Genomic DNA, 27,503 nt, shown 5'->3' with positions numbered 1-27,503 from the left:
CCTTCATTTCTAAGTTCCCCTGTACTTTAGCATACTTCGTCATATATTTGCCTTTTGTTTGTTTGCTGTGGATTCTGATCCCGGTCGATGTAAACTCAACACTTAACTTGTTGCCTTGGTAACTTCTCACTAATTCATTTGAGTAATGTCATTTGAGGCTCGTACTATTGTCTCTAGAACCCTAAATAGGTTTGTACTCTCATTATTTCTAATTCTTCAGTTCTACTTTGCTTTTAAGATGTTTTTGTGCAGCTCTCAGGTCATAAAGTGTCCTCTATTGTGACACTCTGTAACTTCATCAACAGGAAAACACATCACACTGATTCTCTTCTCTAATGTACTGGAGAAGAGTTGTGAGAGGTTTTGAGTTTCGTTGACAGTAGCTTGAAGTAGATTTGAATTTTCAGAGAGAAAACAACAATGTTTTATAAAATATACATTGTGCTTAATGTAACCACCATATACTGTTCATATAAAGAAAATAACACCATCTTTCTGCCTGCTGTTGTCTGAGACTTCCATTATTTCTACTTAAGAAAACTGTAAACTTGTTTTACTCTTCCAGGAATGCTTCCAGTTCATCCTGCCGGCGCTGCCGCACGCCATCGACCTCCTGCGGGACGCAGTGGTGAAGGTTAAGGAGGCGGCGGACGAGCTGGAGGACCTGCCATCGCCCCCTCCACCCCTCTCGCCGCCACCCAACAGTTCGCCCTGCTGCCAGACGGAGGACAAAGGCGTGCAGTGCGAGGAAGAGGATGAGGAGAAGAAGGACAGCGGTGTGGCGTCCACCGAGGACAGCTCCTCCTCGGCAATCACCGCCGCATCGATCGCCGCCAAGGTACCAGCGGAGGAGAGGAGAAGGGAGGGGAGGAGTTACTGTTTCAATGTTCACCTGACTCCATCTGCTTCATCATCATCTATTCACACATGTCATTCATACAAGCATGTGTTGAAGGTGCTGTGTGTAGCATTTGAACTACAATAAGTCACTACCAAAACACTTTTAGTGTGTACAGAACAGCTTATATATACAGTTTGGATTTGACAAGAAAGCTACTTTACAAAACCAGGCAAGAAAAAGGTGTTTTGTGTCTCTATGGCAGACGATAGAGGAGCCAAAGGAAAGAGGAAAACAACAGATGGTTGTTATTGCAGTGAAATACTGAAGTCAGGAGTACCAGAATCTTTGAAAGGCAACAATTGTGGTCTTAAAGGGATAGCAAAGATCTGTTAACTTGTTATGCGTGAGATTAGTTTTCGGTAGTTCAGATATGTGTTGATGATAACATAACATTTAGATAAGGGTGATGTGTGTGTTTTTCATTTATTCCTTTAGTATTTATTTTCAAAGTATTTTCAAGCATATATACATAATGGATGCTGGGCCCGGCTACTTAAAAAGCTGTTATGTCAAAATGTTTACGATAACTCTGAACATGACATTGATGTGGAAAGATGCTACAGATCACACCTCTTTAGATGATAGATTTACTGTTTTTCAACTCTTATTAAAATGTGTCTGCTGCTTCTATCTGCAGGCCTTAAGTTTGTCCTTCACACCTTTAAAATCTATGATTCATCTCTTTAATCAACATTTATAATTTCTCAAATAAAAAAAAGTTAAGAGACTGAATCTGCTCCTGCGCCTCTTCACTAAAATAGTCGAGCGTCAAGAGATCGAAACTCATTTTCATCAACTTCTTAAGTCAAACATTTAAAAATATACCACCAGGAATTTGCTATAAATGGCCAACAAAGTGTAAATGTGAATCCTTGATAATTAAGTTTAAAATATGGGCTGTGACGTTTTCATTAAGGAGTGTACCAGTTTAGGGGAGCAGTCAAATTATTAATACAACTTCCATTTTCTATGAAACCCCGTCATTAACAGCCGACAGCTATTAAGATCAAACGTACAAGAAGCATGAACATGGTTGAGTTGAAAAACAGTCAATATGTTCCTAACATTAGTTTGTCATGTATCTCTGTATTTCATATATCACGACGTCTGTCTCATCATACATCTGTGTGTGTGTGTGTGTGTGTGTGTGTGTGTGTGTGTGTGTGTGTGTGTGTGTGTGTGTGTGTGTGTGTGTGTGTGTGTGTGTGTGTGTGTGTGTGTGTGTGTGTGTGTGTGTGTGTGTGTGTGTGTGTGTGTGTGTGTGTGTGTGTGTGTGTGTGTGTGTGTGTGTGTGTGTGTGTGTGTGTGTGTGTGTGTGTGTGTGTGTGTGTGTGTGTGTGTGTGTGTGTGTGTTTATCACGTGTGTCTACTCTGTGCAGTCACATGTAACATCAGGTATCTCTTCATACCCATCATCCTATCCTACCTGCCCTGTCTGCAGCCCGGACCCTGCTCTGTTGTCACGGTAACATGCCACTTCATTGTCCAGTCACAGAAGGATGTTGGTAAGACTCCGCCCCCCGATATCTCATCATATGTCATCATCATGTCACATTTATTAAGTCATTTGTCTTTCATCTACACATTAGACGTGTTTAATATGTGTCCTCTCGGCTGGTTTTTGTGTCTGTTTATAGTTTGTAGCGTCTTGAAAATAATATATATATTTATGTGTAAATGGATCTTGAATATCAGTGTGTGTGTGTGCAGCTGTGTGTTTATGGTGTTCATATGCATGTGTGTGTGACCTCAGATCCCAGACTCCATTATCTCGCGGGGTGTGCAGGTGTTGCCCAGGGATACGGCGTCGCTCAGCACCACGCCCTCGGAGTCGCCCCGCGCCCAGGCCACGTCCCGCCTCTCGACCGCTTCCTGCCCCACACCCAAAGTGAGTACGCATACAGTAAAAACACACTCACACACACATGTAGACAAACATAAATGTATCATGGATGAACTTGTATCCTTGTGAGGACTTTACGTTGACAATATTCACTTCTAGGGCTGTCCTCGACCGCAGAAATTCCACTTACGCTTAATCGAATTTGATTAATAATCGATTCGTTGACTGTAGAACTGAGTTTCTTCAAAGAATCATGCATGAACGCCACTTTAAATCTTGTTCTTTAACTAGACATGTGCTCATATTTTGGGGGAAATAAGTCGTCCAACATTAAAACGAATTGACAAAATAAATCGAAGTCGACTTTAACAACCAATCAGGAAACTAATCAGCTAAGATGTGGCAGCCCTATTTATTCCCCTGATGAACTCCATCCTGAACACACCGTTTTAATGACTCTGAAATAGTGGTACCAAACTTGATTGAAATAAATCTGCTGGGTTGTGAGAAGAATGAACTTTGCTGCGTAAAATTCAGTTAGATGTACTGCCATTTAAACTACCTATGCGTGTTTTTGTGTTGTACTTTTCAGATTTAAACCTCAAACTAACCGTTGATCTGATCCTAATTGAAATACGTAAATCTAAATCCTCATTGAAACCAGCTCTTTGAAAAGGGACAAAAAAGTGCTCATCCTGACTCTAGAACTTTAACAGGTTTTTGTGAGGAACACACACCTCAAACGCATACTTCATGTGCTCTCTCACACACACACACACACACACACACACACACACACACACACACACACAGCCTTCTGAGACTATGTTCCTGTCTGCTCAGCCCTACTGTTTGTCTCCCACAGCTCAACTGCCTTTTCCTCCACAGACCCTGGTTATTGTAGCTATGCTGTTTACTATTTTGTGTACAAATATGTATAGTTTATTGTGGAATCTCTGTTACACCTAAAAGATGAAGATTCTGATTTTGACTCATTATTTTATTTCAGTTATTTCGGGAGGAACTTTTCTTTGTCCTCTTACCTTTTGTTTCTACCGCATTTTGCTCGGTTAAAATGTGTTTTTTATTTGTTTACGACTTCATATTAGTTCGTTTAATTCATTCCTGCAGTACCTGTACACATCAAAAAGTCTCAAACACGCACGTGCACAGCAGTGTTTCTTTCCACTTTCTTTCAAAATGTGTGTTTTGTGTCTGTGTCGATGTGTTTTACATGTAAACCCCCTGTTGTGTGTTTGTGTGAGTGTGTGTGTGTGTGTTGATGGAGACAGCAGGTTGTGGTTCTCATGCTTGGATGCGATGCTTACATAATTATCCCCCAGGTTTATTACACAGTTTTGTGTAACTATAGACCCTCAGTCTGCTTTGTCTGTCCTCTTACTCGTGGCATACTTCAACATGTGGCCAGTAAAAAAAAATTGTTGACACTCCTAGCGCTCATTTTCTACCCCCATGTGGATAGCTCTCAGGGTAGTTTGGGGCTCTTGGTGCCACTTGCTCCGTATGAGGATTGCTAACTTGTTTTTTGTTTTAGTGACACAACTCTCAATGAAGAAAGCGACACATTGTAATGTAACATGTCCAAGTATCCTGCTATGAGTTCACAGCTCTCTCCTGCAGGTTTTTAAAAACCTCTCTCTCTCTCTCTCACACCTCCTCTGTCAATGTCACGTCTCCATGTGTCTCCCGTACAGCAGGCAGGTGCTATGGGAACAGATGAGGGGGTTGCCATGGGAACAGGGATGGGATGTTAGTGGAGGAGGGAGGGCGGGTGCAAAGCAGGGTCACATGACAGAGGAAGTAGTTAGAGGACATCGCTCTTTCTGTTTGGGGTGTGAAGAGCGATGAGAGGTCAGCGCTTGAGGGGCGGTTTAACCCCCAGGAACTTATTCTCACAAAGTGTGTTGGAAATGTAGATGTTGAAATGTGGATATGGAGTTCAGTCGTATGTAAAAACAATCAGGCAAGGTGTGGAGAGCTGAACAGTAAGTAATGAGACGGCACAGAGAGTAGAGAAAGGGTTTCTGTAGGACTTGAACCCGCTGGTGTGTCATTAAAAGTCCTTGCACAACAGAGTTACACTGTTATACATTACTACTTTATATCTTATCCACGGGTTTATTTAATTCGGTGCTAGGTCTTGGTTCCACTCCTCGCTTTCCTCAGTTACCTGGCCCACGTTGTTGACCCTGCCCTATGCCACTGCTCTCCTGTGTATCTGACCTCAGCAGAGCTCCATAGTGTTGGTCTGTAAATAATTGGACAGTGGGGAGCTTTATCTCTGCTGCTGATGTGACAATGCAGCAGCTACTAGCTCCACCGATGCAGGCAGGAAGTCCACCCGCATTACCTTGCCCCAACACACTCACAGCTGTCTCTTCGTTAATGAACCTTTTCGAAAGCATCGCTACCCTGTCACGATCAGAAGCCACCCACATCAGTCAGCATTTGTGTGTGACATGCGTGTCTGCACATGTGTCTTTTTTGGTTGCTAACAGGCAGCTAATGGCTTTCCTGGGTTTAGTTTTGAGCTTGTTTGGATGCTCTCACAGGCTGTTTCCCAGCGACAAGCAGCCATATGTTCTTTGAAATTCCCACGTTGCAAGCGGCTGTTGACAGTATGTACACAATGTCCCTGGAGCCAGTGCCAGAATGGCTCTGTTCACTGATGCATTCCATGTGCCACTGTGCTGTGTTACTTTCTTTGCTGGGTCTTGTTGGCAGCGCTGTGTGGCTTTGAGAGTAGAAGGTATGAATGGAGGAGGTCTTAATCTCGCCACCGCCGGAGCTGCGGCGGTTTCCGTTTCCATGAAGCAAGGAAACGTCGGATAAATGCAAGCGTAAATACACAGGTTGTGTATCTGCAATTTAACTCAGGTAGCATTTGTGAAGAAACAGGACTCTGTGTGTGTACATTTGGCACACGACACAATTATATATGCACAGAGGCTTTTCATTTGTGTGCAAAAGCAGAAATATTGTGTGAATGTGTCAAAGGAGCTGATGCCTGTACAGCACTGAGGAGCACACACACACAACTGATCCAAGCCTATCTGTGTGGGAAAACACACAACACAAACACACACAAAGAGTACATGTGGACACACAACGTCAACCTTAAGGGCGAAAGAGAAAGGGTCACACTCTGAGATGTGGTGCACAAACACACACACACACACACACACACACACACACACACACACACAGCCCACAAATGCAAGCGGATACAAAAGGATTACAATCTGAACAGCTCTACAAACATTCATGTAACCAGATTGTCTTTCTCTGTCACACTGTCACACACACACACACACACACACACACACACACACACACAGGCATAAGACACAGGGATGGTAGTTGTACCCTTCCACTCTTGTGAGCATTTAGTACAGTTATGTAATGGTGTGTTTGGATTAATGAAGCATATGCAAGATGGGGCTTTGACTCAGAGGATGGTTTTGTGTGTGTGTGTGTGTGTGTGTGTGTGTGTGTGTGTGTGTGTGTGTGTGTGTGTGTGTGTGTGTGTGTGTGTGTGTGTGTGTGTGTGTGTGTGTGTGTGTGTGTGTGTGTGTGTGTGTGTGTGTGTGTGTGTGTGTGTGTGTGTGTGTGTGTGTGTGTGTGTGTGTGTGTGTGTGTGTGTGTGTGTGTGTGTGTGTCCTGTTCCTTTTATAGCTAGAGATGGTTAGAATTGGTATGTGAATTCATCTGCTGAGACACAACCACTAACACACTCCTGCCTTAGTTGCGTGTTCTGTATATTAAAGGATGTATGCTTATCTTACAATCTTAAAGCTACTTGCACTTTAAAGAAATACAGGTTTATGTGAAGGTCTCACAAGCCAAACGCATCATGAACCGTTGCATTATCCTATGCAGTTTGCTGCAACAGCAACAGGGATTTCTTGCAGCTCATTTCTGTTTTAATTTTCAAAGTTGCAATGTACTTAAAGGAAAGTTCTTTTAGCAATCTCTTTAAGATTTGTACTATTTGTTCTGGTCGATATTCTTCTTGGAGCAGCCAACGTTTCCTCAATTAATACAATGGAGTAGTACAAATGACCAATACTCATCATGAAGACTACAGTATGGTGACAGTTTGACTGATTGCTCCTTTTTTCAAGACTATTCTTCATGTAAATATTCAGACATTACGATATTATTGCCATGGAAGAAAATGATATTCTTACGCAGTTTCACTTATTGAATTGCTTTTTCCTGTCTGTTGATAATAAGTCAATATGGGACCATGCAAATGAAGTGTTACCTAATTCTCTGCGTGCATATCAGATCTATAATAATGAATGCCTATTTGGCCTGCTGCTCTTTTCATCTACTCGCCCCTTTCCATCAGAGCTTTCACCTTGATGCCTCTGCAGGCGCCACCAGTATTTATGCTCTGCGTGTTGTATACTGTTGCAAACATCCCATCAACTTGACCGATATTGACGTTTATTTTGATTAAAGTATTCATTGCTCTCACTCTCCCATGATGCCTTTGCACAAACTCTTTCAGGTGCTGGCTGTGCTCCTAGAGGACACTGCCTCTCTCTGCTTTGGTGCTGTAGCTTTTCCTTTGATTAATAGCTTGATGTATGGCTTTGGAGCCAAGGCCAAGGCTTATGGAAATCAACCTATCCTTCTTCACTGAAATGTGGGAAATGAGTCACAGTGCAGTAGTGCAACTCGGCACAAGCCACTTCCATGACCTTCACCGTGGACGTATTGCCATTCTGGTCACTGCCACAAGCCAAAACAACAACATGTCATCATCACATGTGTGAAAGCTGGCAAGCTGGAAAATACAAGCAGTTACGGGTTTGTTTGCTGAATAGAATAGTCCGTTTAAATATTATATTACTATTTGCTACTAATTGTAGTGTTTTTCAGTGAGAGAAAACACAAGAAAGAACCGTCTTAAAAAGATTGGCAACATTTTTCAAGTTAAAGGTGGGTAGGTAATTTTGGAGAAACCAGCTCGAGTGCGCTAGAATTTAAAAGTAACAACCCGGAAAAATCTGCCACTTCCTCACAGAGCCCCTCCTCCAACACACACAAACGCGCACATGACCAATGAGGGCACGAGATAAGTTTGTGCACAGATGGAAGGCTGACAGGCAGGTAGGCCATCCAGTTACTTTAGCCGGGCCGGCTCAGATGATTGGTCGTGCTTTTTACAGCACTACAGCTTCCACAGATGACATGTTTTATGGATTTTTTGTCAAAGCACTTCAGATATTCATTGCTATCGGGATGTTAAGAGCATTCCATGCAATATAACAAAAAGTGTATCTCGAGCCGGTTTCTCAAACTTACCTACCCCACCTTTAACTGCCAGGTATTTTTTCAATAAATCCATTTCCTAGTCTTTATATTTTAAGAAAATTGTAAAGCAAAAATGAACACAAGGACTGAGGAGAAAGCAGCAAATTCTTACATTTGGGTATTTGCAACTAGCAGATATTTGGCGTTGAACTTAATATATGACTATAACAATACTAAACAAGCCTAATTCTTAACTAATTGCTTGTTTGACAAATCATTACAGCACTACTACACTAAACTAGATTATGGAAACAATCACAGTTTGTTAGTTTGTAGATTCACCGTGGTCACAGTCACAAGTACATGCTTGGCTTTCAGAGCGATTTCTCTCCTTTGCAAGATTTTCACAGCACTCATATGAAACGTGATAGTCACGGTGTGTGAATGGCACATGCTGTTGGGGCCCAGCCTGATCTGTACGCAGATCACAGAACCATCACTTGTAAATGAGTAGTGACAGAGGATCATTGAAAGGGTGAAGTGATCCCACAGAGGGAGATGAATGATTTATGCCTGAGCTGCACATGTAAGCACCGCTCCAATGTCAAATCAGCCGTCTGTGGTGTGACGGATCAATGATCTACAGCCAGCTGCTCTTCAGGAGACATGAGTCTGTACTTCCATAACTGTCAGAGATCTAAAGTAGAAAGTGTGTGTCAATAATATACAGTGATAGTGTGTATTGTTGATGGAGTAATATAGGAATTCACTCTTCTCAAGTCTGGCACATTTTTGCGTTTGGATGCTTTATATGTACCTTGTTCTCCTTTCTTTGGTGTAGTTCCAGAAATCCAAAATTCGATTTACAGATAGCAAATAAGTTTGACTCGGACAAGATACGTCTCAGGATAGTTTGTTTGACTCTTTACTTAAACAAAAAGGTATCAAATACAAACACATATTATCTCAGGTCAAAAACTATGTTGCTCTGTGCTTCTTTCTCCTTCTCACACACACACACACACACACACAATCACCAGCAGCTGCCGTCGGCTATAACGTCTCGTAATCACAAACAGCTGCGGTCGTCTATGCCGTCGATTTCACACGGCTGGTTCAAATAAATGATATGATAGCACTAACACAACAAAGGATTATAATATTCAAATATATCAAACTATACATTTTAACTTATGGCTCCTACATTTGGCATTTCACATTTGAGCAAACTATAATTGCGTTCAGATGGGTGGTATCTGATTGTGAAGCGGTGATTCTGTTAAGGAATAATTCTGTCTTTACTTCTAAATATTTAACCTATTCTGTGTGTTGACATTTACGACCATCCCTGCTTCTAATCTCCCGTAAGGAATGTGATAATGGAGTCGTATGTTGATACTACCAGGTTTTATGGCCTGACCTGGCGGGCACAGGGGGGGTTTTACGACTGTGAGAACGCGGGCTTCTAAGCACCACGGATGTCAGAGACATCTCCATTGTTCCCAGGTGTTCACGTACCTTCCCCCAATATGTGGGTTGACTCTCTGTAAACTAGTTAAAGGGTCTACCAAGATGCGAGGCTGATCACATTTGACATGGCAACCCACCCGTGCAGTCAGAACCTTTGACTGTGTGACTTGTGATGTGAATTTCTCCGGCCGATACTTGTATTAAAGATCCGTGTTTGACATCAGAACTCCTGCTCGTCCCGTGTCTCTCCGAGTCCTGACTCTCCATTGCTGCAGAAGTTTCCCTTATAGATTCAATGTTTCATTTTTTTGTATAAATGAGTGGAGTCAAATAATGAATGCAGACGTTTCCACCCAGGATGGATCACGTAACGGTTTCTTAATAATTTCATAATAATTTCCCACCTTTTTTGCCTCTAACGGAGCGTCCACACAGCAGCGTGCGTTGACGCTTGGAGATGGGCGTGTCTGAAGCTTGGGGATTATTTGCGAGCAACGCGACCAACAACCAATCACATGAATCTCCCGCCCCCGACATACGAAGCAATAGCAATGTTAAAACGAAGTAAACTGGATATAAAATCCCCAAACAGGCGAAAACCTACCAGTTTCATCCACTGTCTCTGCCACCTCCCTCCATGCCTCGCTCCTCCGGTTTGTATCCCGGTAGATGAACAGAGACTGATCATTCAGCACCGGGTGATTCACTACCGCTATAATGAATTTTCCCTCCATTTTTTGGAATATGAGGTAATGACCTGCGTAGTCTCTCCCAGCATACACGCGGTTTGATTGGCTAGCGCTTGTACTGGCAGATTTGCATAAACGGGATTTCATTGGCTGTCGCTTCTGCTGAGGCGCCAAAAGTTGAACATTGCTCAACTTTTGAAGCGAGCAACGCCAGCAACGCCAGCCACGCCAGCAACTCTCCACGTCGCTTCCCAAAATGCAGTTCGGCTAAAAGTGACGTCACCCCATTCAAAGTGAATGGGCAGAAGCGTTGGAAGCTTAGGCTCCAAAGAGGCTACTGTCCAACCATGTATTATCTTGTACTTGTAGCATGAAGGAACTGTTTTATTCAAATCATCTGCACGTTTAACATAAAAAAAGATAACTTGCAGATGCACATCATTCAAAGCTAAGGCAGTAAAGGACGGTACGGGCCTTGTGCTTTTTGTACTAGAGATGTATCTTCAATACTTCTCCAAAAGTATGATCTCTGTCTATCTGTGAGCAGACTTGTGGAATCTGTGTCAAGGAGCACAGAAGCTGTTCTGGAGGCCACTTTGACTTTGAAGATGGTTCTTCCTCCAAGGTTTCCTCCAAAAGTGCTCTGGATGCCGCAGGGAAGAGAATAACAACAGGGAATAAGAATTAAAAACGATCTGTTTTTCCTTTTGCCATGTTTTCTTTATTTCCTTGGCACTATACTGTATTTGTATGCTTGAATTGCAGTGAGGGAGTGTGTGTGATAGTATGCTTCTGTTCAGATGAGGACGGGCGCAGTGATGCAGTTGTTTTACAGCCTCTGTCGTCATCCCTTACAGGTTTATTCCCCGAGTGGAAACGGAAGATAGGACTTGTTATATGCCTTTGTGTTGAAATTATTCAAGTTTGGTTTCGACCTGACAGTATTGACCGCGTGTGTGTCTGCTGCCGTGAGTGTGTATGAGTGTGTGTCCCTGGGAAAGCGTCAGTACTGCTAGATATGTGTTATTGTCCTCCTCCAGTGCAGTAAGGCTCATAAAAGTGACTCCTCGTATCCTGGCCTGCTGGAAGTGCGGAGGATTTATGATGGAGTGAGTGAGAAAGAAAGGCGAAGGGGGAGAGAGAAGAGAACAGAGAGTGGGAGGGAGGGAGGGAGGGAGGGAGAGAGAGAGAGAGAAAGGGACAGAGTGGGAGGTGGGGAAGGGAAGAAGGATATCATTGAAAATGAACAGAACAAACAGAAAAAGTGCTTGGCTTGCTATATGCTTGCTGCACCGCCTGTCCCTCTGTCTGTCTCTCTGTATCCGTCTTCCATCAGCGAGAGGGACCCAGTAGCTCACCTCACATCAGCGACCCCCCCCCCTCCCCGGACTCCATCATCTCAGATCAGTATGAAAAGAACAGAAAGAGAGACGAGTGAGGGGGGACGATGTGAGAAAGAGAAAGCGAGGGTTAAGGGGGCGAGAAACATCCGTCATCTCTCCTCAACAGACACATGCATGGGACACACACACACACACACACACACACACACACATTGCCACACTGACATGCGCGCACAGACCTCAGTCATGCGTGTATGATTTAGCGCAGCACTGTATGTGCAGCTATATACCTCCTCCTCCTCTTCCTCCTCCTCCTCTTCCTCTCTCCTCCTCCTTATTGTCTCTTTGGCTGTTGCGTTTCCTCACTGCTCTTTCGCTCTCTTCTGCGTCCTTCTCACTCCAGCCTTTCCCTTCTTATCTTTCACTCTTCTTCTCTCTAGCTCTCCCCCTCCTCGCTCACCCTTTCCCAGTTAGTGAGTGTGTAAAAGTGTGTGTGTGTGTGTGTGTGTGTGTGTGTTTTTGTGTGCATTTACCAGGGAGCTCAGCTCATTCTGTTCCGACTCCAGGCAGAAGATGGTAAGTAATGTCTTTCCTCCTGCATATCAGAGTGAATGTTTACAGGTTTTGAAATGATTGTGTGTGTGTGTGTGTGTGTGTGTGTGTGTGTGTGTGTGTGTGTGTGTGTGTGTGTGTGTGTGTGTGTGTGTGTGTGTGTGTGTGTGTGTGTGTGTGTGTGTGTGTGTGTGTGTGTGTGTGTGTGTGTGTGTGTGTGTGTGTGTGTGTGTGTTGTGTGTGTGTGTGTGTGTGTGTGTGTGTGTGTGTGTGTGTGTGTGTGTGTGTGTGTGTGTGTGTGTGTGTGTGCGTGTGTGTGTGTTTAATAAGTGAAGGACTTTGTGTTTAGTATTAGAGGAGAGGAAATGGAGGTGGATGCATTACGTGAACAGTGTGATTTTGTAAATAAGTTGTGCTCTTGCATACATATTTTTGCATGTGTGTGCTGATGCCTGAAGGAGGTATACACTGTCAGGCCATGAATAAGTTTAAGGGGGAGAAGGGGGAGTAATGTTGCAATGGGACTGTTGACTAGCTTAAATTACCTGCAGGGGGAGGAAGAGGAGGAGGAAGGGTGACGGGGTTTGTGTGCCTGCGATAATGCAGTGTTAGGAGGTATAACACATTCGTAAAAAGACAGACCGATGAGCAAACGCAGTCAGGCGTCACCTTTCAGAAACCGCTCCATCCACATTTCATCCCCTTCATGGAACTGCTGCTTTTACCCAGAGCTCCTCGCAGAAAAAGAATCACCCGAGATAGGAATCAGAAACCCTTAGACACCGATGCCTATACGCTGTTATTCCTTTTCCCTGGAGTTACCGTGTGCTTCCCTCCAGTCGCCAACATGACAGCTTAGCCCGAGCACCGATGTAAATGGAAATGAGGGCAATAGATGAAGAAGTGTGGAAGCAGCACCTTCAAAATCCATGATGGCTTTTAAACAGCTGACAAGGAGAAGCAGCAGGATATTGATGTAGCCGTGGAGACTCGACTGATAGCTAAATGTCATGTACAGCGATGAATGTGCAGCTTCATCGATGCTTTTTAACACAAAGGTTTCCTAAGTGTGTGGAATACATACAGGCAGGGATGGTGAATGCCTTTTCTTCTTGTTTGCGCCGCAGACTTGTTTATTCCAGACACCAACGAATAGATATAGATGATTTTAGGACAGGACAACAACATTCAAAATGAGATTGATTGAGATTGATTTGTGCTAAACTGTACTCGGTATAATGCGAAACAGTTCCTTTTGAAGTCCTTTTTGTTTATAACTGAGCCGGAAAATTGAATTTCCTCAAAGGAACCGTTAGACATGTTGTGAAATATTTATGCTTATGCTTTCTTTTCAAGAGAAGATTTAAGATGGAAACGCTCTCTTGCCTGTTGAAAACTATTTTATCAACAGAACAACAACAACAATCTTGTCATCTAACTGTCAGCCAGAAATCAAATAAGCAAATTCCTTAAATGTCTTACTTTTCCTTTCTTCATAAGGTATTTTAGAAAAATACAAGCTGACACTTTTCGGAGACACAGTTAAAGGATTCCTATTGTACTGACAGATTTGTATTTTTGAGGGAAATAAGCTTTCCAAGGACTTCGTAAGGGGCTTTTTTCCTGAGTCAAACTCTTTTTCCACGATTTGAAAATCTGCTTATCCCGATCTTTACATGGCCTTGGGGGAAATATAAACATGCGTGTCAGGCTGAAGGGTATATCTCCCTCCCCGTTAACAAGAGAGAACACAGCTCTCAATAACCGGATGGAAAAGGCAGTTTGGTGTGAATGTAGGCGTGAAGAACTGCCCTGTTGGATGGCAGGTGCTGAGGTATGGCTGGGTGTCGGGTCGTATAGGACGCAGGATGTCGTATAATATGACAAAGTGTTACGGAGACCAGATGAAAGTAGCTCCAGCCTGAAGGAAAGTGTTCCTTTGTCTCCGATGAATGTACACGCATCCAGCCCCCTCTATAGTGTGGCTCGCAGCACCCAAAGACCATTTGGGTCAAGATGTTAAAGGCACGATTCAGCGGAGCCCTGTGTGCTTGGTCATGTGTGTACTTGCTTTTAAGATACGATAATGCGTTATTCTCAGATTTAAAAAAATTCAATTAAATTAAATAAACTATGTTTATATGGTTCTGTCCCTTTGGTAGATTTGTATATTAGAGAGTATAATTGATTATATGTCTAGATACTCTTCTAAATATATGTATTTTCTACTGAGAATATGTTTTAATTGTTAATGTTTATTTGATTTATTTGTATTTTATTCTATTTTTAAGACATTTTGTTATTCTTGTACATTGACTGCAAAATGCTGCTGTGGCAAAACTATTTCCTTAGGATAAATTAAGTATACCTATTTATGTATCTATCTATCTAAGCACCAGCGTGTTTCGACACATTTCCACACACATGCCTTATGAGCATGCATCTGCGAGTCTTAGGTTTGCATGCATTGTATCGGATATTTGTATTGTCTCGAGTGACTCACGCCCACTGACTCTGAGAGTATGCCTTGAGGGCGATGGAGGACAAAATGGAAAGAGTACAAGAGGGCTTTGAACAGCGAGACAGAAGCAGTCAGACAGGCAGAGCGGGGGGGGGGACACAGACAGAGAATGAAAGGCAGTATGAGAGGAATGGATGAGGCGGTCTGACCAGCTGCACTGAGGCTGCTGATGAGACAAAACTGTTGAGCAGCACAACACAGGGCTGTCAGATCAGCTGTGTTAGCTCTCACTCGCTGCCGCGCTGGCAACTCACTCCAAAGCTCATTAATTTCTAATTCCTGTAGACACAGAGACGGCCAGTGATGAATTATCAGGGCCGGACAATGAATTAGTCGCCGCCGGTTGTTTGGCCTTTTCCATTCTGTGTGAATTATCTCCTAAGGGGAGACGTTGGAGCGCACGTTTTTCCTTTGCAATAACTTGCGGTTTTGAAAACGTAAGCACAAAACTTTCAATCAGCTCAGAGCACTGACAGCACACATTTTATTTGACAGCAAAAGACAGTAGAACCCCCGTGTGGGATATCGTTTAAAGATGTTTGCGCTGATCAAGCTGAATGCGTGATTCAGTTTGGATGTGAGGAATGTGTAATCTCATAACAGATATTCATGACTGAGTGTGTTACATTTGTTATTGTGTATTTCAACTGTAACTAGTTAAGACAGAATACAATGTGCCAGTGCCATTTTAAAAAGAATTGAGGTCATGTTGTCATTATTATTTCCGTAACTGTGAGTCATGCTAACTTTGCACCCACCACCTCCTTTGTAGCGAACAGGAGATGTGGAAATACAACCCCAGCATTACAGGATATGTTTGTGCAAGTTTCTCATACACATTTAAATGATACATGAATCATTCAGTCAGAATTAAAGTCACATTCAAATTAGATGTAGCTAAATGCATATACTCGCCTGCAACCTGCCAGCTAACTAAACCCTGCGTGTTCACTAAAACATACCAGCTTCCATGAGTGGATTCTGAATCAAGATAAAGATAAATTAGCAGGCAGATTTGACTCCTGACAGAAAAACACGTGTTGAAAGTGATTGTCCTTAAAAAACCAACAACAACAACAACAACAACAACAACAGAGTACTGTATCAGTAGTGATAAAAGTCCATCATAGTACTCAGTTGAGTTTTTAGGTAATACACATTCATTCCAACAGAATCACACTATTCTACTGATGTATAGGTAATAACGCACAAAAGAAATGCACCACACAAGGCCTTGACGGAAAAGGCTGTAAACAATATATAATTTGAGATGCTCAAAAATCAAAGGAATGTGTTGGTTCAGTGTTGGTGAACAGAGCTTCTTTGTAACACAATGCTACAGTGCTGCTGCAGCTTTTAGGAGATCCTCGTGCCGTTCACTCCTGAGTTTCAATTTGGAACCGCCCGTGGTTTCCTGCCAGTGTCCATTATCTGAGCAGTGAGTTTGATGAGGGCAGCTACTGAGATCCAGGGTTTCAATTAGGACGGATGGGGTGCTCAACTTCTGGAGAGCTCCACTTTAAAAAGGCGATATATTTCGAATCTAAAGTGTAACTGTTTCATCAGAACATGTCAGGAATCATCTAATGCCTTTAGTAATGATTCATGGAGAGCTTGACTTTCATGCCTGTCATCATTTTTCCAGGATAGATGGGATTTTTTTAAAAACTGATTTCCCAGTAATATGTATTTTCGAAGTGTTTTTGATGTTTTGATAAAATAGTTACTGAATGAAATGCTTAACAGCCACTGTTTTGGACGTAATCAATGTCTATCTAATCGGTGAAATTGCATCATTGGGTGGGATAACAACACAAATCTAGATCCACAAATCTGATGTAATGGTTATATGTCCATCAGAATCAATATACATCTGTGGGCAACTGCCTGAAGAGACAGGCTATAAGAGGCATTTACTTTTTCCCACCTTATTAGTGGAGGCAATAAAAGTCTTCATTTGCCTTCTGGTGGAGACATTGCTATTGAAAAGCCTTACCACAGCATGAATGAAAATGCTCCAATCATTGCTGACCCCAGTAGAGCAGTAATAGGTGATACTTTAGGGTGCTACAAATAAATTACATTGCATTTTCCCGGCTCATGTTATTTCCTGTGTGATATCTGGAGTTTTAGTGCAATGTGTGCAACAAGGTGGGGATGAAGGGATGTTAGGTTGGAGACATTTGAATCAATTATTGACGCTTGCATTGATGCAGGGCTGACTTGCTGTACCGTGCTACTGCTGTTGTGAGGTTTTGCATTGGTTCTCTGTAACACTGCAGTTGAATTCAGTTTTTTTTTAAGTAATGTCATGTGCTGCCACTTAAAGGTGGGGTAGGTAAGTTTCAGAAACCGGCTCGAGATACACTTTTTGTTATATTCCATGGAATGCTCTTAACATCCCGATAGCAATGAATATCTGAAGTGCTTTGACAAAAAATCCATAAAAAAATGTCATCTGTAGAAGCCGTAATACTGTAAAAAGTACCACCAATCCGTTTAGCCGAACGGATTGGATGGCCTACCTGCCTGTCAGCCTTCCATCGGGGCACAAACTTATCTCGTGCCCTCATTGGTCATGTGTGCGTTCGTGTGTGTTGGAGGAGGGGCTCTGTAAGGAAGTGGCAGATTTTCTCCGGTTGTGTATTTTCAAATTCTAGCGATCTCGAGCCGGTTTCTCAAACTTACCTACCCCACCTTTAAGAAGAAAAATGACTTAAATACTTAATTAACACATCAAATTGGGACTTGTAGCAAACAATAAATGGATTTACTGAACACACACCAAGATAGCAACTAACATAATAAATATGTCTAAAAGGAGCACTTACATACATCATGGATTCGGACCAGTACAAACATAAGAATGGGAAAATATAGTGCTGTCCCATCCACTCATTCAGGTCACAGTATAAGGACGTTGTCATATTTCTTGTTATCAGAACGCGTAAAAAGAAAACAGACACACTTAAAGCTGCAATTGAGAAGTTGAAGAAATTACAAAATGTGATGTTTCCTGTGAATCCTGTTCTCCTTTTGTTTCTGATGGGGAGTGAACCCCGATATCCTACCTGCTGTCCTGACTGTCTGTCCTGTCCGTCATGCCCTTGGCTGCCTCGGCCTATCAGAGACAGTCACACAGAGCGCTGTTAGCAGATGTCCTCCTGACAAACAGAGGGCGCTGTGTGCTCCAGCCTCAGCCTCTGTGTGCCTCTGTCCCCCTGCTCAGCCCGGCTTTGGCTCTGTTAACCCTCTTCTCTTCTCCCCCCTCTCTCTCTCTCTCTCTCTCTCTTTCTCTCTCTCTCTCTCGCGGCACTAGGCGCGGCTCCCCTCCTGTTCATCCACCTTAAGCATTGCTGAGGTACTCCTGCATGTGTTCTAATGCATCCTTACGGCCGTCATCATGGCATCGGTTTCCCTCCCTCGCCAAACTCACTCCTCACTTCCTGCCTGGAATGATTGCTTCACCCCCTAAACTCCATGTCCTTTCCCCTTGTGCGTGTGTGTGTGTGTGTGTGTGTGTGTGTGTGTGTGTGTGTGTGTGTGTGTGTGTGTGTGTGTGTGTGTGTGTGTGTGTGTGTGTGTGTGTGTGTGTGTGTGTGTGTGTGTGTGTGTGTGTGTGCACTGAAAAAAACGTTGACTTTAATTAAATGCATTATGTCACCAAATGTCACTTTAGTGTATTAGGTTAGTTAAAAGCAATAATATTAAGTTGAAGTATTTCTAGTTCTAGTATTTTTTTATTCAAACTTAATATTATTGCTTTCAACTAACCCACAACTGTTATGTGAAATCTGTTGACATAATTATTTTATGTCAGCGTTTCAGTTTCTTTATGTGTGCTGTTTTGCCTGCTGCCCTCCTGCTGTCTCTGTGTTATTTCTTTTCAACACACTACCCACAATCCTTTCCGTTCCTCCTCTCTGTTTTCGTGTGGATGGTGTCTTGTTATGTTTTTCTTCTAATTTATGTCTTGTAGTGATACGTCACTCTGGTACTCGTACTGTATCTAACCCTCGCCTTGTTTCACACACCCTCTAAAAATAAACACGCCTCCATCACTTGGCATATTTCTCAACTGCGTTTCAACCTCAGAATTGAAGTTGAAAGATGCTTGAATTATGTATTTGAATGAAAGTGATATTGCCTACACAAACAAAGTGTGTGTACACATTTTAGTTCCTTTGAAAAGGGCTTCGTTTACACACACACACACACACACACACATACACACACACACACACACACACACACACACACACACACAGCATCGTGTAGAGGAGAAAAGGCCCGCAGAATGCGCTGTAAGCCTTTGCAGCTCTCCTGTGCTTGTTACTCAGGCCAGGCCCCAGCGACTCTGATCTTTAAGTGATAAAGACGTGGCCTCAGTGCGAGGGCGTGGAAGAGAGCTGACACTTGTCCAATGAGATATCGACGTCCATTGATTACCTGTAATGGCAAAGTAATGAAATCTGGAAAAGCGTTTGGAAGCTTAAGACGTGAAAAAATAATGTCAGATAACAAAGATGGTTGGAGGTAATGATTAGTTAATCTTATCTTAGGTAATGATTAGTTTAATCTTATATCTATTGAACATGTTTTAAAATAATTCATCTTCATTTATCTTAAAAGCAAGAGAGAAGATGTTTTTTTCTAAAGTAGTTGTAATGCAACCATTCTCCTCCTTCCTCATAATGCTATACTAAATAAACGTATTATTATTATTATTATTATTAATAATTGCTTTAATTGGATTACTGCAGTTGCTATACTTGTAATTTATGTTAAAGCCAATGTTTTTCACCTGTTTTGGTCTTGTACACCAGCCATAATTGAAAAACAGAAATTCCCTGAACAGTATCTTGAAGATAATTGAAATACTAATGTAATGCTGATGATGCTGGCTTGCCCAGGTCAGAATGGTTCGATAACCTCTTTTTATCAACGTTCTTAATGATATTCTTATTCCTATATTCCTAATTTGCAAATGCTGTTCAGTTTAAATCATAAGACACAATCTTTTTAAATACCAAATGTAAGATCTAATCATTCATCATCAAAAATGTTTTTATCTTGCATTATAGTATTGGCCAAACAAAAATCCAGTATCAGTCAGGCTATATGTCATCTTACATGTTTTGAGGAGGTTTAAATTATCTTATTCTATCTACACCTAAATCATAATTGCATTAAAATAATACAAATAAGCCAAAGCATTGACTCTTTTCCAGACAGAGGCCTCGGGTACGACCAGGGCTCAAGCACTCACTCGGTTCACTTCTTATCTACCTGCACACACACTCACTTATAGAGACATGTGTCCACAGTAGCAGAGCTCCACGGGTTCTGTCGTGAACATCCATTGAACTGGTTCTGTTCGTCATCCATCTTTGGTTTTGTTTCTTGGTGGTTAGTGCTTTCTAGTTGTTTGCCATTTATTTTTATTCTTCAATTTCCTTTGATGCGATTGGAGAATGTGTGTTAGGCTAGTGGTTGAGTTCAGGGATATGTGGGGGAAACGAGGAGACTGTTTGAGCCACAGTGTTTTAAAAGCTCCACTAACTGATATGTTGTGTTGATCAGAGTTGGTGTGCATGCCTGTTGCCTGCACCTGTGTGAGAGTGTGTGTGGTTTGAAGGTGAGTGACTATCCTGTGGCTTCCCCCAGGCCTCACGGAGAGAATTCAGGGCTCACCTGGATGAGGTCATCACGCTCAAGTCAAGGTACTCTACCTTGGACCAGGTAAACCCGCTAACCTTCTACCAACCTCTTATCTACCGGCATGCAGGCCACTGGCATCCCACAATGCACCTCACACGCCAACACACATGTACACAGGCAGGGAGAGGCACATCAAACATGTTAGACTCGATCACACTGGGCCACCCCTAGCTATAGCAAACCTGCTTTTAGTGCCTTTGCTGATACTCCAGAACAACGTAAACAAAGTATAGTAGTAGAGTACTGGTTAAGATCCAGAAAAGTGTCACAGGGTCAAAGGTCAAAACATGGTGGTATTGAAGAAGTCGACCCCATTTACAGGTGGTAATAACATGAGATTTGTGACTGGATATCTTATATCCATACATGAACACACTCTCTTTTTGCAATCTATTTTTAATTAGTTTACTTTGGAATTGTGTGCTTGTGCTTTATCTGGAGTGGTCCTCTTACTGGTTTAAGGTGGGCAGAGCACAGCTTGACAAGATGTACTCCAATCCATAAAGATTTAGCAACATCTGCATAGAAACGGGATGTCAGTTCTGTGTTGTTTACCTTAAAAATAATTTGTTCACTTACAGTTTGATCAAGACTTATCTTATCAAGTCAAGAAAAAGATCTACTTAATAATGAAAGCTTTTAGAGGTTGTATTGGCTCACTTGAGATGTATATCGATACCATTATCTTAGTGAGCTGATGCATGTTGATGCCAAGTAAATGGGGTCTGTGATTCTGCAAAAACAAACAAAATACATTTGAGTCTTTCCCATTAAACTGATGTAAACAGGGGGAGGTGTGTACAGTAGGTCATTCAGGACAGGTTTTCAAGTAGCGTGGTGATACACATGGCAATAGTATACATACAAATAGAAAAGCAGCACTTGAGTTGGACTGTGTTGCCCCTCATTGTTGCCCTGTGTATCACCACCTTTAGAAGTCATTATCCACCAGCACTCATCCTCTCTCAGTCATCCCCCATCTGGTCATTTCCTGTGATGTCTGTGGCTGGTGATGTCGTAGTATGTTGAGTGCGTGAGCTTGTCTGTGTGAATGTACCTGGTTGGAATTTGAAAGTGTGAATTAACGGATGATGAAGACATTGGGAAGCCCATGAGAAGTGATGGGAGTCAGTGGAGAGAGCAGAGGCCTTCAGTGGTGTCTCCCCCTCCGGCTCTCCCCCCCCCTGGAGAGGAAGACTTTGCTCTGGATTTCCACAGTAGCATTTTGTCCTACCCTCTACCGCTCCGCCACTATCACTCCAGCATGTTGTCCTCTGCTCTCTCCCTCTCTTGCCACGTCCCGCGGGGGGAGGCGGTTGAATCTGGTCCGAACGAGCCTCTCTCGCCCTGTCACAACCTTCTCTCCCTCACGGCAGGCGGATAAATCTTCCCCTTTTTTTGCATAATTTCTCTGACAGCTCCTTTGTTTTTGCGCTGAGCTCAGCACCGCAGCGGTTGCATGCCATCATTTCCTCCAGCTGGCTATTGGCCCCAATCGATTTCCCCCCCGGAGCCACGTGTCTCTCTGACCTGGCCACGCTCGCTGTTCTCCGTCCGTAAGACACCGCCGCATCACACATCTTCTTGGCAGATCTCCATGACAACCCGTCGTCAGGCTGTTTCCGTGGCGACAACGGGGTTGGCGTGATTAGTGTTTCTGGCAAGAGGGTCCAGTTTTCTTTTTTTTTGTGTGTGTCTGCATTCTGAGTTTACTGCAATTAAGACAAATAAAGCCCACATCCTCACACACACACACACACACACACACACACACACACACACACACACACACACACACACACACACACAACAATGGCTCTCAATGACTTTATTTCACCTTAGTATGCTTACAGAGGAACTTTCTAATCTAATGTATGAAGTGTGTGTGTTTCCATTTGCATCCCTCATGAACTCATTCTCTTCTCTCACTCGGTCAGTCTCTCACCAGTACGGGGGGATTGCAGTGGAGGGTAGATTAGAAATGAGTGTGAGATTGTTTGAAAGTCTGCTTTTTTGCCTTCCCCCTCCCTTTATGTCCAAAGACCGCCCCATACTACTACTGCACTCATTCTCCACAAACTCTCCTCACTTCCAAACACACACTCTGTAGCTTGTTCCACCGTGTTCATCTCCATATGCAAACTGTCTCCCCCCATCACTCTCTGATGGTATGATATGTTCTTCTGAGTTGTGTATGCTTTTTTCCATAATGAGGTCTTGTTTTCCACCGTGTCAGTCTTAGTGTCATCACTCCACCTTGCATCAAGGCTTTTTTTTGGTTAGCGGTGAGTGTTTGAACTGCATTAGCTGCAGGACAGATTCATGTCATTACTGTAGAGGCATATGTGATCAGGAAGTAGAAACGTGTGATACTTGTGGTGTGTCTGTGTTTAAAGAAACAAGCTAAGTAGTGAGCTTCTGATGTAACTGTTCTGCGTTAATCGTGTCTTCATTTTAAAAATGTAGTTTTTTTTTTGTATTAGAAAGGCACACTTTGTACGAAAATGTCCTAGCTGTCGAACGTTAGAATTCATATGTGCTTTTCAATGTCTGCAAGTTTGATCTGTGTCTTGCTGTAGCTGTATTTAGCTCCCTTAATCCCCACCTTTGTCCTTTTTCTGTCTCTTTTTTTCAACATACCTCTCTCTCTCTCTCTCTAAATGAGGGCTCTGCAGTTGTGCATCAAATCTCCTAGCAACCACAGCTGGTGCCATCATGGTGGTCCCCTAAATAGGCTGTTTACAAACAAATAAGCTTCAATTACAGATAGCGGATGTAGAAGAAAATATAATATCAAACACATGTGCTTTTTCCTGTCCAAGTGTGCTTCATTTAGGTTACGAACGTTGTTATTTAGGTTAACTGTGAGAAGTACATTATGTGTCACATCTTTAGTTATGTAGTGTTAGACTTTCTACGAGCCTGAAAATGAGCATAACAGGGCCCCTTTCATTCTCTACCATGATTGGTGTTCTCTTCCAATCCAACATGACACTAGAGTCAGTTATTACAAAAATAGCGCAGAAGTTATCGTCTTAAACAGTTGTATAATTCAAAATGTTTTTTACAAATGCTCCCAGGGCCTCCAATATGGCTGTCACTGGGTGCCATATGCCAGCCGAGAGCCCACTGCGCTTTCTTTATCAGTTTCTCTCTCTTACTATCTCTTTCTATCCCTGCTGCTCCCTTCTCCTGCTAGGGTTCCCTGTCGTAGCGGATGTCTGTCTGTCTGTCTGTCTGTCTGTCTGTCTGTCTGTCTGTCTGTATGTATGTCTGTCCGTCTGTCTGTCTGTCTGTCCGTCTGTCTGTCTGTCTGTCTGTCTGTCTGTGGTGTTGTGGTTTGCTGGGACAGATGCACTGATGCCTGTGATTCGATGCTTTATCTCCACTAGCTCCAGTGTAGGTTGGAGGGGCTTAAAGATGATCGCAGGAGGACCTTCAGCTCTCGAGTAACTATCCCGCCCCCCCTCCCCTCCTTGCCTTTCCCTCACCCTCCTCCGAGGAGCGCGCAAAACAAACGCCCCGCTCTCTGTGTCCCCCCCTTTCTCCCCTCCTCGCTTGCCTAGCTATCTCTCTAGCCCTCGCTCACTCTCTCTCTCTCTCTCTCTCTCTCTCTCTCTCTCTCTCTTTGTATATATCTTTCTATCTGTCTGTTGCCACATGTCTCTTTCTCGTCCTCTATCTGTCTGTCGTTCACTGTCTCTCTGTCCGGTCTGTTAGGAGTCCTCCTCTTTCCGTCTCCCACACACACTTTCCTGTTTCTTCTTGTTTCTCTGTCCGTCTCCCCTTCTCTCCCCCCATCTGTCTCTGTCTCTCCGGTTAACATGCTCTGCTTTCAGTAGCTATGTCTGGTGTGCTGGATGTCTGTTCAGTAGATGCCATCAGGCCGCTCGAGTGGTCTTTATTGTTTTTGTTCTTGTTCCTCCTGTGTTCCCTCCTTTCTGCTGTGTCTCGGCTCTGTAGTTTACTGAAGTCTGTCTAGTTCGTGCTTCCTGTTTTTGTTTCTTTTCTTTCCGGGCTGTGGGACCACGTCATGCTGATCCTCATCCTTCCACCCTCTGTCTCTCTCTCTCTCTGTTGTGGTCTTTCTTTCTCTCTGTCTCTCCATCCCTCCTCTTCCTCCACCATCCCACCCACCTTGCCTCATCTCCCATCTCCCACCCTCTCACTTCGGCTGTTTGGTGCCCAGTGGTGTCACAATGTTAGCTTAGTTAGTATGGCGGTGAGGGAGGGGAGGAGGAAGACAGGGTTTTATGGCTGGGTGGGTGGGGTAGAGAGAACTTCACCTTCACCATGGGTGTTTTGGTTCTCCATACACCGCACACCACCCACACCCAATGTGTGTGTTTCTGTGATGCAATAGTTGCAACAGTAAAAGTGAAAGACATGTGAGGGCAGACAGAAGTACGATAAGTTATGTTAATACAAAACCTCTGATAAAGGAAGTCAGGGCATTTAGCATTCGAGAAGACAAATGGAGTGCTAAAAAATCCCCAAAATCAAAATTGTCCCGCTCACTATTGGGAAAAATAAATGTAAGTGTAAATATCCGCCATGATTTTCTACAGACCTTAAAATGACGGCGTCAGAATTGATTGCTTTTTTTTACTATTTGGTGTACAATAAATCGTTTTATTCTCTGCCAATCTTAATGGCAACTTGCAACTTGTGATTCTCCTTCACTAAAGCTGAGCTTCCCAACAGCATGCTCCTACTGTAACTCAGGATCTGCTTCTAAGGAATTGTATATGGTTCAAGGTTCAAGGTTCTTTATTGTCAAACTAACATAGCTACAGAGTAATTATGTCGTTGAAAAACACTGCAACACAATAATACAGATAAGCAGACAATATTAATATTGTAATACAAAAAAGAAAAATAGTTTTTAAAAAAGTGAGAACAAAAATAAAATAAAAAGTGGAATAGTGCAATATGGTAGTTGTAATAATGCTGTGTAGCATCTGTGATCAGCCCTATGTTTTCTATATGTACTATTGATACACGTCATTATACTGTATAGTACATACATCACTTTTTTGTCACCACTTAACTACCTTCAATATGAATATTAATAAGAGATTGAGAGCTAAATTGTTTAGAGTTTTGTGTTTTTATTTTTTTTATCTTGGCTACAAAACCAACATGGAAAATAAAGATACTTTGAACTTTGAATCCCAATATCTTCTTTTTTTTTGTATTTAACTTAGTTTTTATTTCAGTTTTAGTTTCATTATACACACATATTCACACTTTTGTTAAAGGTGGGGTAGGTAAGTTTGAGAAACCTGCTCGAGATCGCTAGAATTTGAAAATACACAACCGGAGAAAATCTGCCACTTCCTCACAGAGCCCCTCCTCCAACACACACGAACGCGCACATGACGAATGAGGGCACGAGATAAGTGTGTGCCCCGATGGAAGGCTGACAGGCAGGTAGGCCACTTGTACTTTTTACAGTATTACGGCTTCTACAGATGACATTTTTTTTATGGATTTTTTGTCAAAGCACTTCAGATATTCATTGCTATCGGGATGTTAAGAGCATTCCATGGAATATAACAAAAAGTGTATCTCGAGCCGGTTTCTCAAACTTACCTACGCCACCTTTAACAGTTTGTGTTTTTTTCAAATAGCTGTATCTACAAAGCCAATACATACAAAGAAAACATGAAAGAAAATATTACAAATGGTAATAAATAAGTGGGAAAATATCCCAAAACCGTAACCAATACCTTTTGTTTGAGCGGAGGAAACAGTTTCTGCTGAATATAATCTTCATTTTGAGATTTGCTAACATCAGATAAAGGTCATCCCATGGTGGTATTGTTTTAATTGATGTGGCTAAGACATATAAGTTATAAACATTACCGACAACACATTAAAGTTCGTAGTGTCGAGATGCCTTTGGGAAGCTCAGCCCAGCTCTCGCCCCTCCTCTCCACCTTGCTATAGATTACACGAGGTAAAGCAGTAGTGCAGCTGTCAGGCCGCATCAGCGATCTCAGGAGAACCCGTCCTGCACCAGCCACTATCTAAACTCAACACTACATCTCCACTACATTTGATGTCACACCGTAGCACAGTTAAACATCTGTTATGACCTTGTGTGATACGATATTGTCACTCTGTATGTTGTTGCCTTTGTCCGTATATTCCTTTTCTAATCTAATAGTGAAATGAAATGTCAGTGCATTTATCAGTGTGAATATCACCTGTGATGTAGTGTACAGTAAGTGATAACAATTGTAACGCAGGAGATGCAGTCATCTCCCAACAACAGCAGGACAAAGTGCACAGTGTAGTGTGACACATGCTTCTGACTGTTGTATAAACAGCTTCTCATCTCAAGCATGTCAAACGTTTATCGGTTTATCTTAAATGACCTCGACCTCTGCTTTCTCTCTTTCCTTTTGCCCTTTGCCTCGTTCCAAATCACCCTCTCCATCTTTAGGTGCAGTCACGATGCAGCAGCAAAGAAAATATCCTAAGATCAAGTGAGTTCTAAGTTGTGTTATCTTGTATGTCACAATGTGTGCTCTCAAACAAGCATACATAGATTTAAAATGGATGTGATAACGCAAGCATGGTTTGTGTTGCACGCCCATTGTGTGTGTGTGTGTGTGCGTGGTGTTTTGCCAGAGGTTGTTAAGCCTCATGTTGAGCATCAGAATATGCTGTGGAAGCGTAAGTGTGTGTTTAAAGGAGAGAAATTGGGTCAAGGGAAATCAAAGCACAGCGTCTATTCTTCGCTGTGAGCCAGAGAGGCAGAGGGAGAGCGAGATACAGAGAGAAGGGGAGAGAGAGAGCAGATTACATATTAGTTACACCTTGCTTTGTGCCTTTGGAATTATTAGAGAGGTATTATTAGGCCAACATGGCTGCTATCGAGCACCTCTATCATCCTGCTGGTTCCACACATTCTGCAAACAAACAGGACCGTCTCTTCGCCAAGCTCTCCCCATGGTGTTTCAGTTGTGTAAGTGCACACACGCACTGGAGGAATACATGGATCCATATATTTATTTCTATATGTGTTTGTTTTGCATGTGTGCATTATCATGTCCCTTCAAATTCGACCTCTGCTGCAGACGCCAACCCAATGCGCCCAAATCAGTTCTAATCTCTTAGTAGGTTTTTAAAAAGTTTTTTTGTAGCTCTTGGGCCAAAAGAAAATTCT

General features: G+C 42.7%; 1 protein-coding gene across 12 annotated transcripts in view; it reads left to right on the top strand.

The window, feature by feature from the left end:
* gphnb (gephyrin b) overlaps positions 1 to 27,503 on the top strand; it is an 87,157-nt gene that overhangs the window by 46,028 nt on the left and 13,626 nt on the right. For 5 of the 12 annotated variants that reach the window (XM_034076328.1, XM_034076325.1, XM_034076327.1 and 2 more), the window contains exons 7-12: positions 566 to 838; positions 2,655 to 2,789; positions 17,925 to 17,966; positions 20,273 to 20,347; positions 23,719 to 23,775; positions 26,778 to 26,820. In XM_034076328.1, the coding sequence (XP_033932219.1) occupies positions 566 to 838; positions 2,655 to 2,789; positions 17,925 to 17,966; positions 20,273 to 20,347; positions 23,719 to 23,775; positions 26,778 to 26,820 (625 nt within the window). The remainder of the gene's footprint in view (positions 1 to 565; positions 839 to 2,654; positions 2,790 to 17,924; positions 17,967 to 20,272; positions 20,348 to 23,718; positions 23,776 to 26,777; positions 26,821 to 27,503) is intronic. The other 7 variants (XM_034076337.1, XM_034076336.1, XM_034076329.1 and 4 more) reach the window with 6 other exon arrangements.

This window comes from Pseudochaenichthys georgianus, chromosome 24 (genome assembly GCF_902827115.2).
Source record: "Pseudochaenichthys georgianus chromosome 24, fPseGeo1.2, whole genome shotgun sequence".
Classification (NCBI taxonomy): Eukaryota; Metazoa; Chordata; class Actinopteri; order Perciformes; family Channichthyidae; genus Pseudochaenichthys; species Pseudochaenichthys georgianus.
The sequence above is the reverse complement of the archived record's forward strand: the minus strand, read 5'-3'. Positions and strand labels throughout refer to the sequence as shown.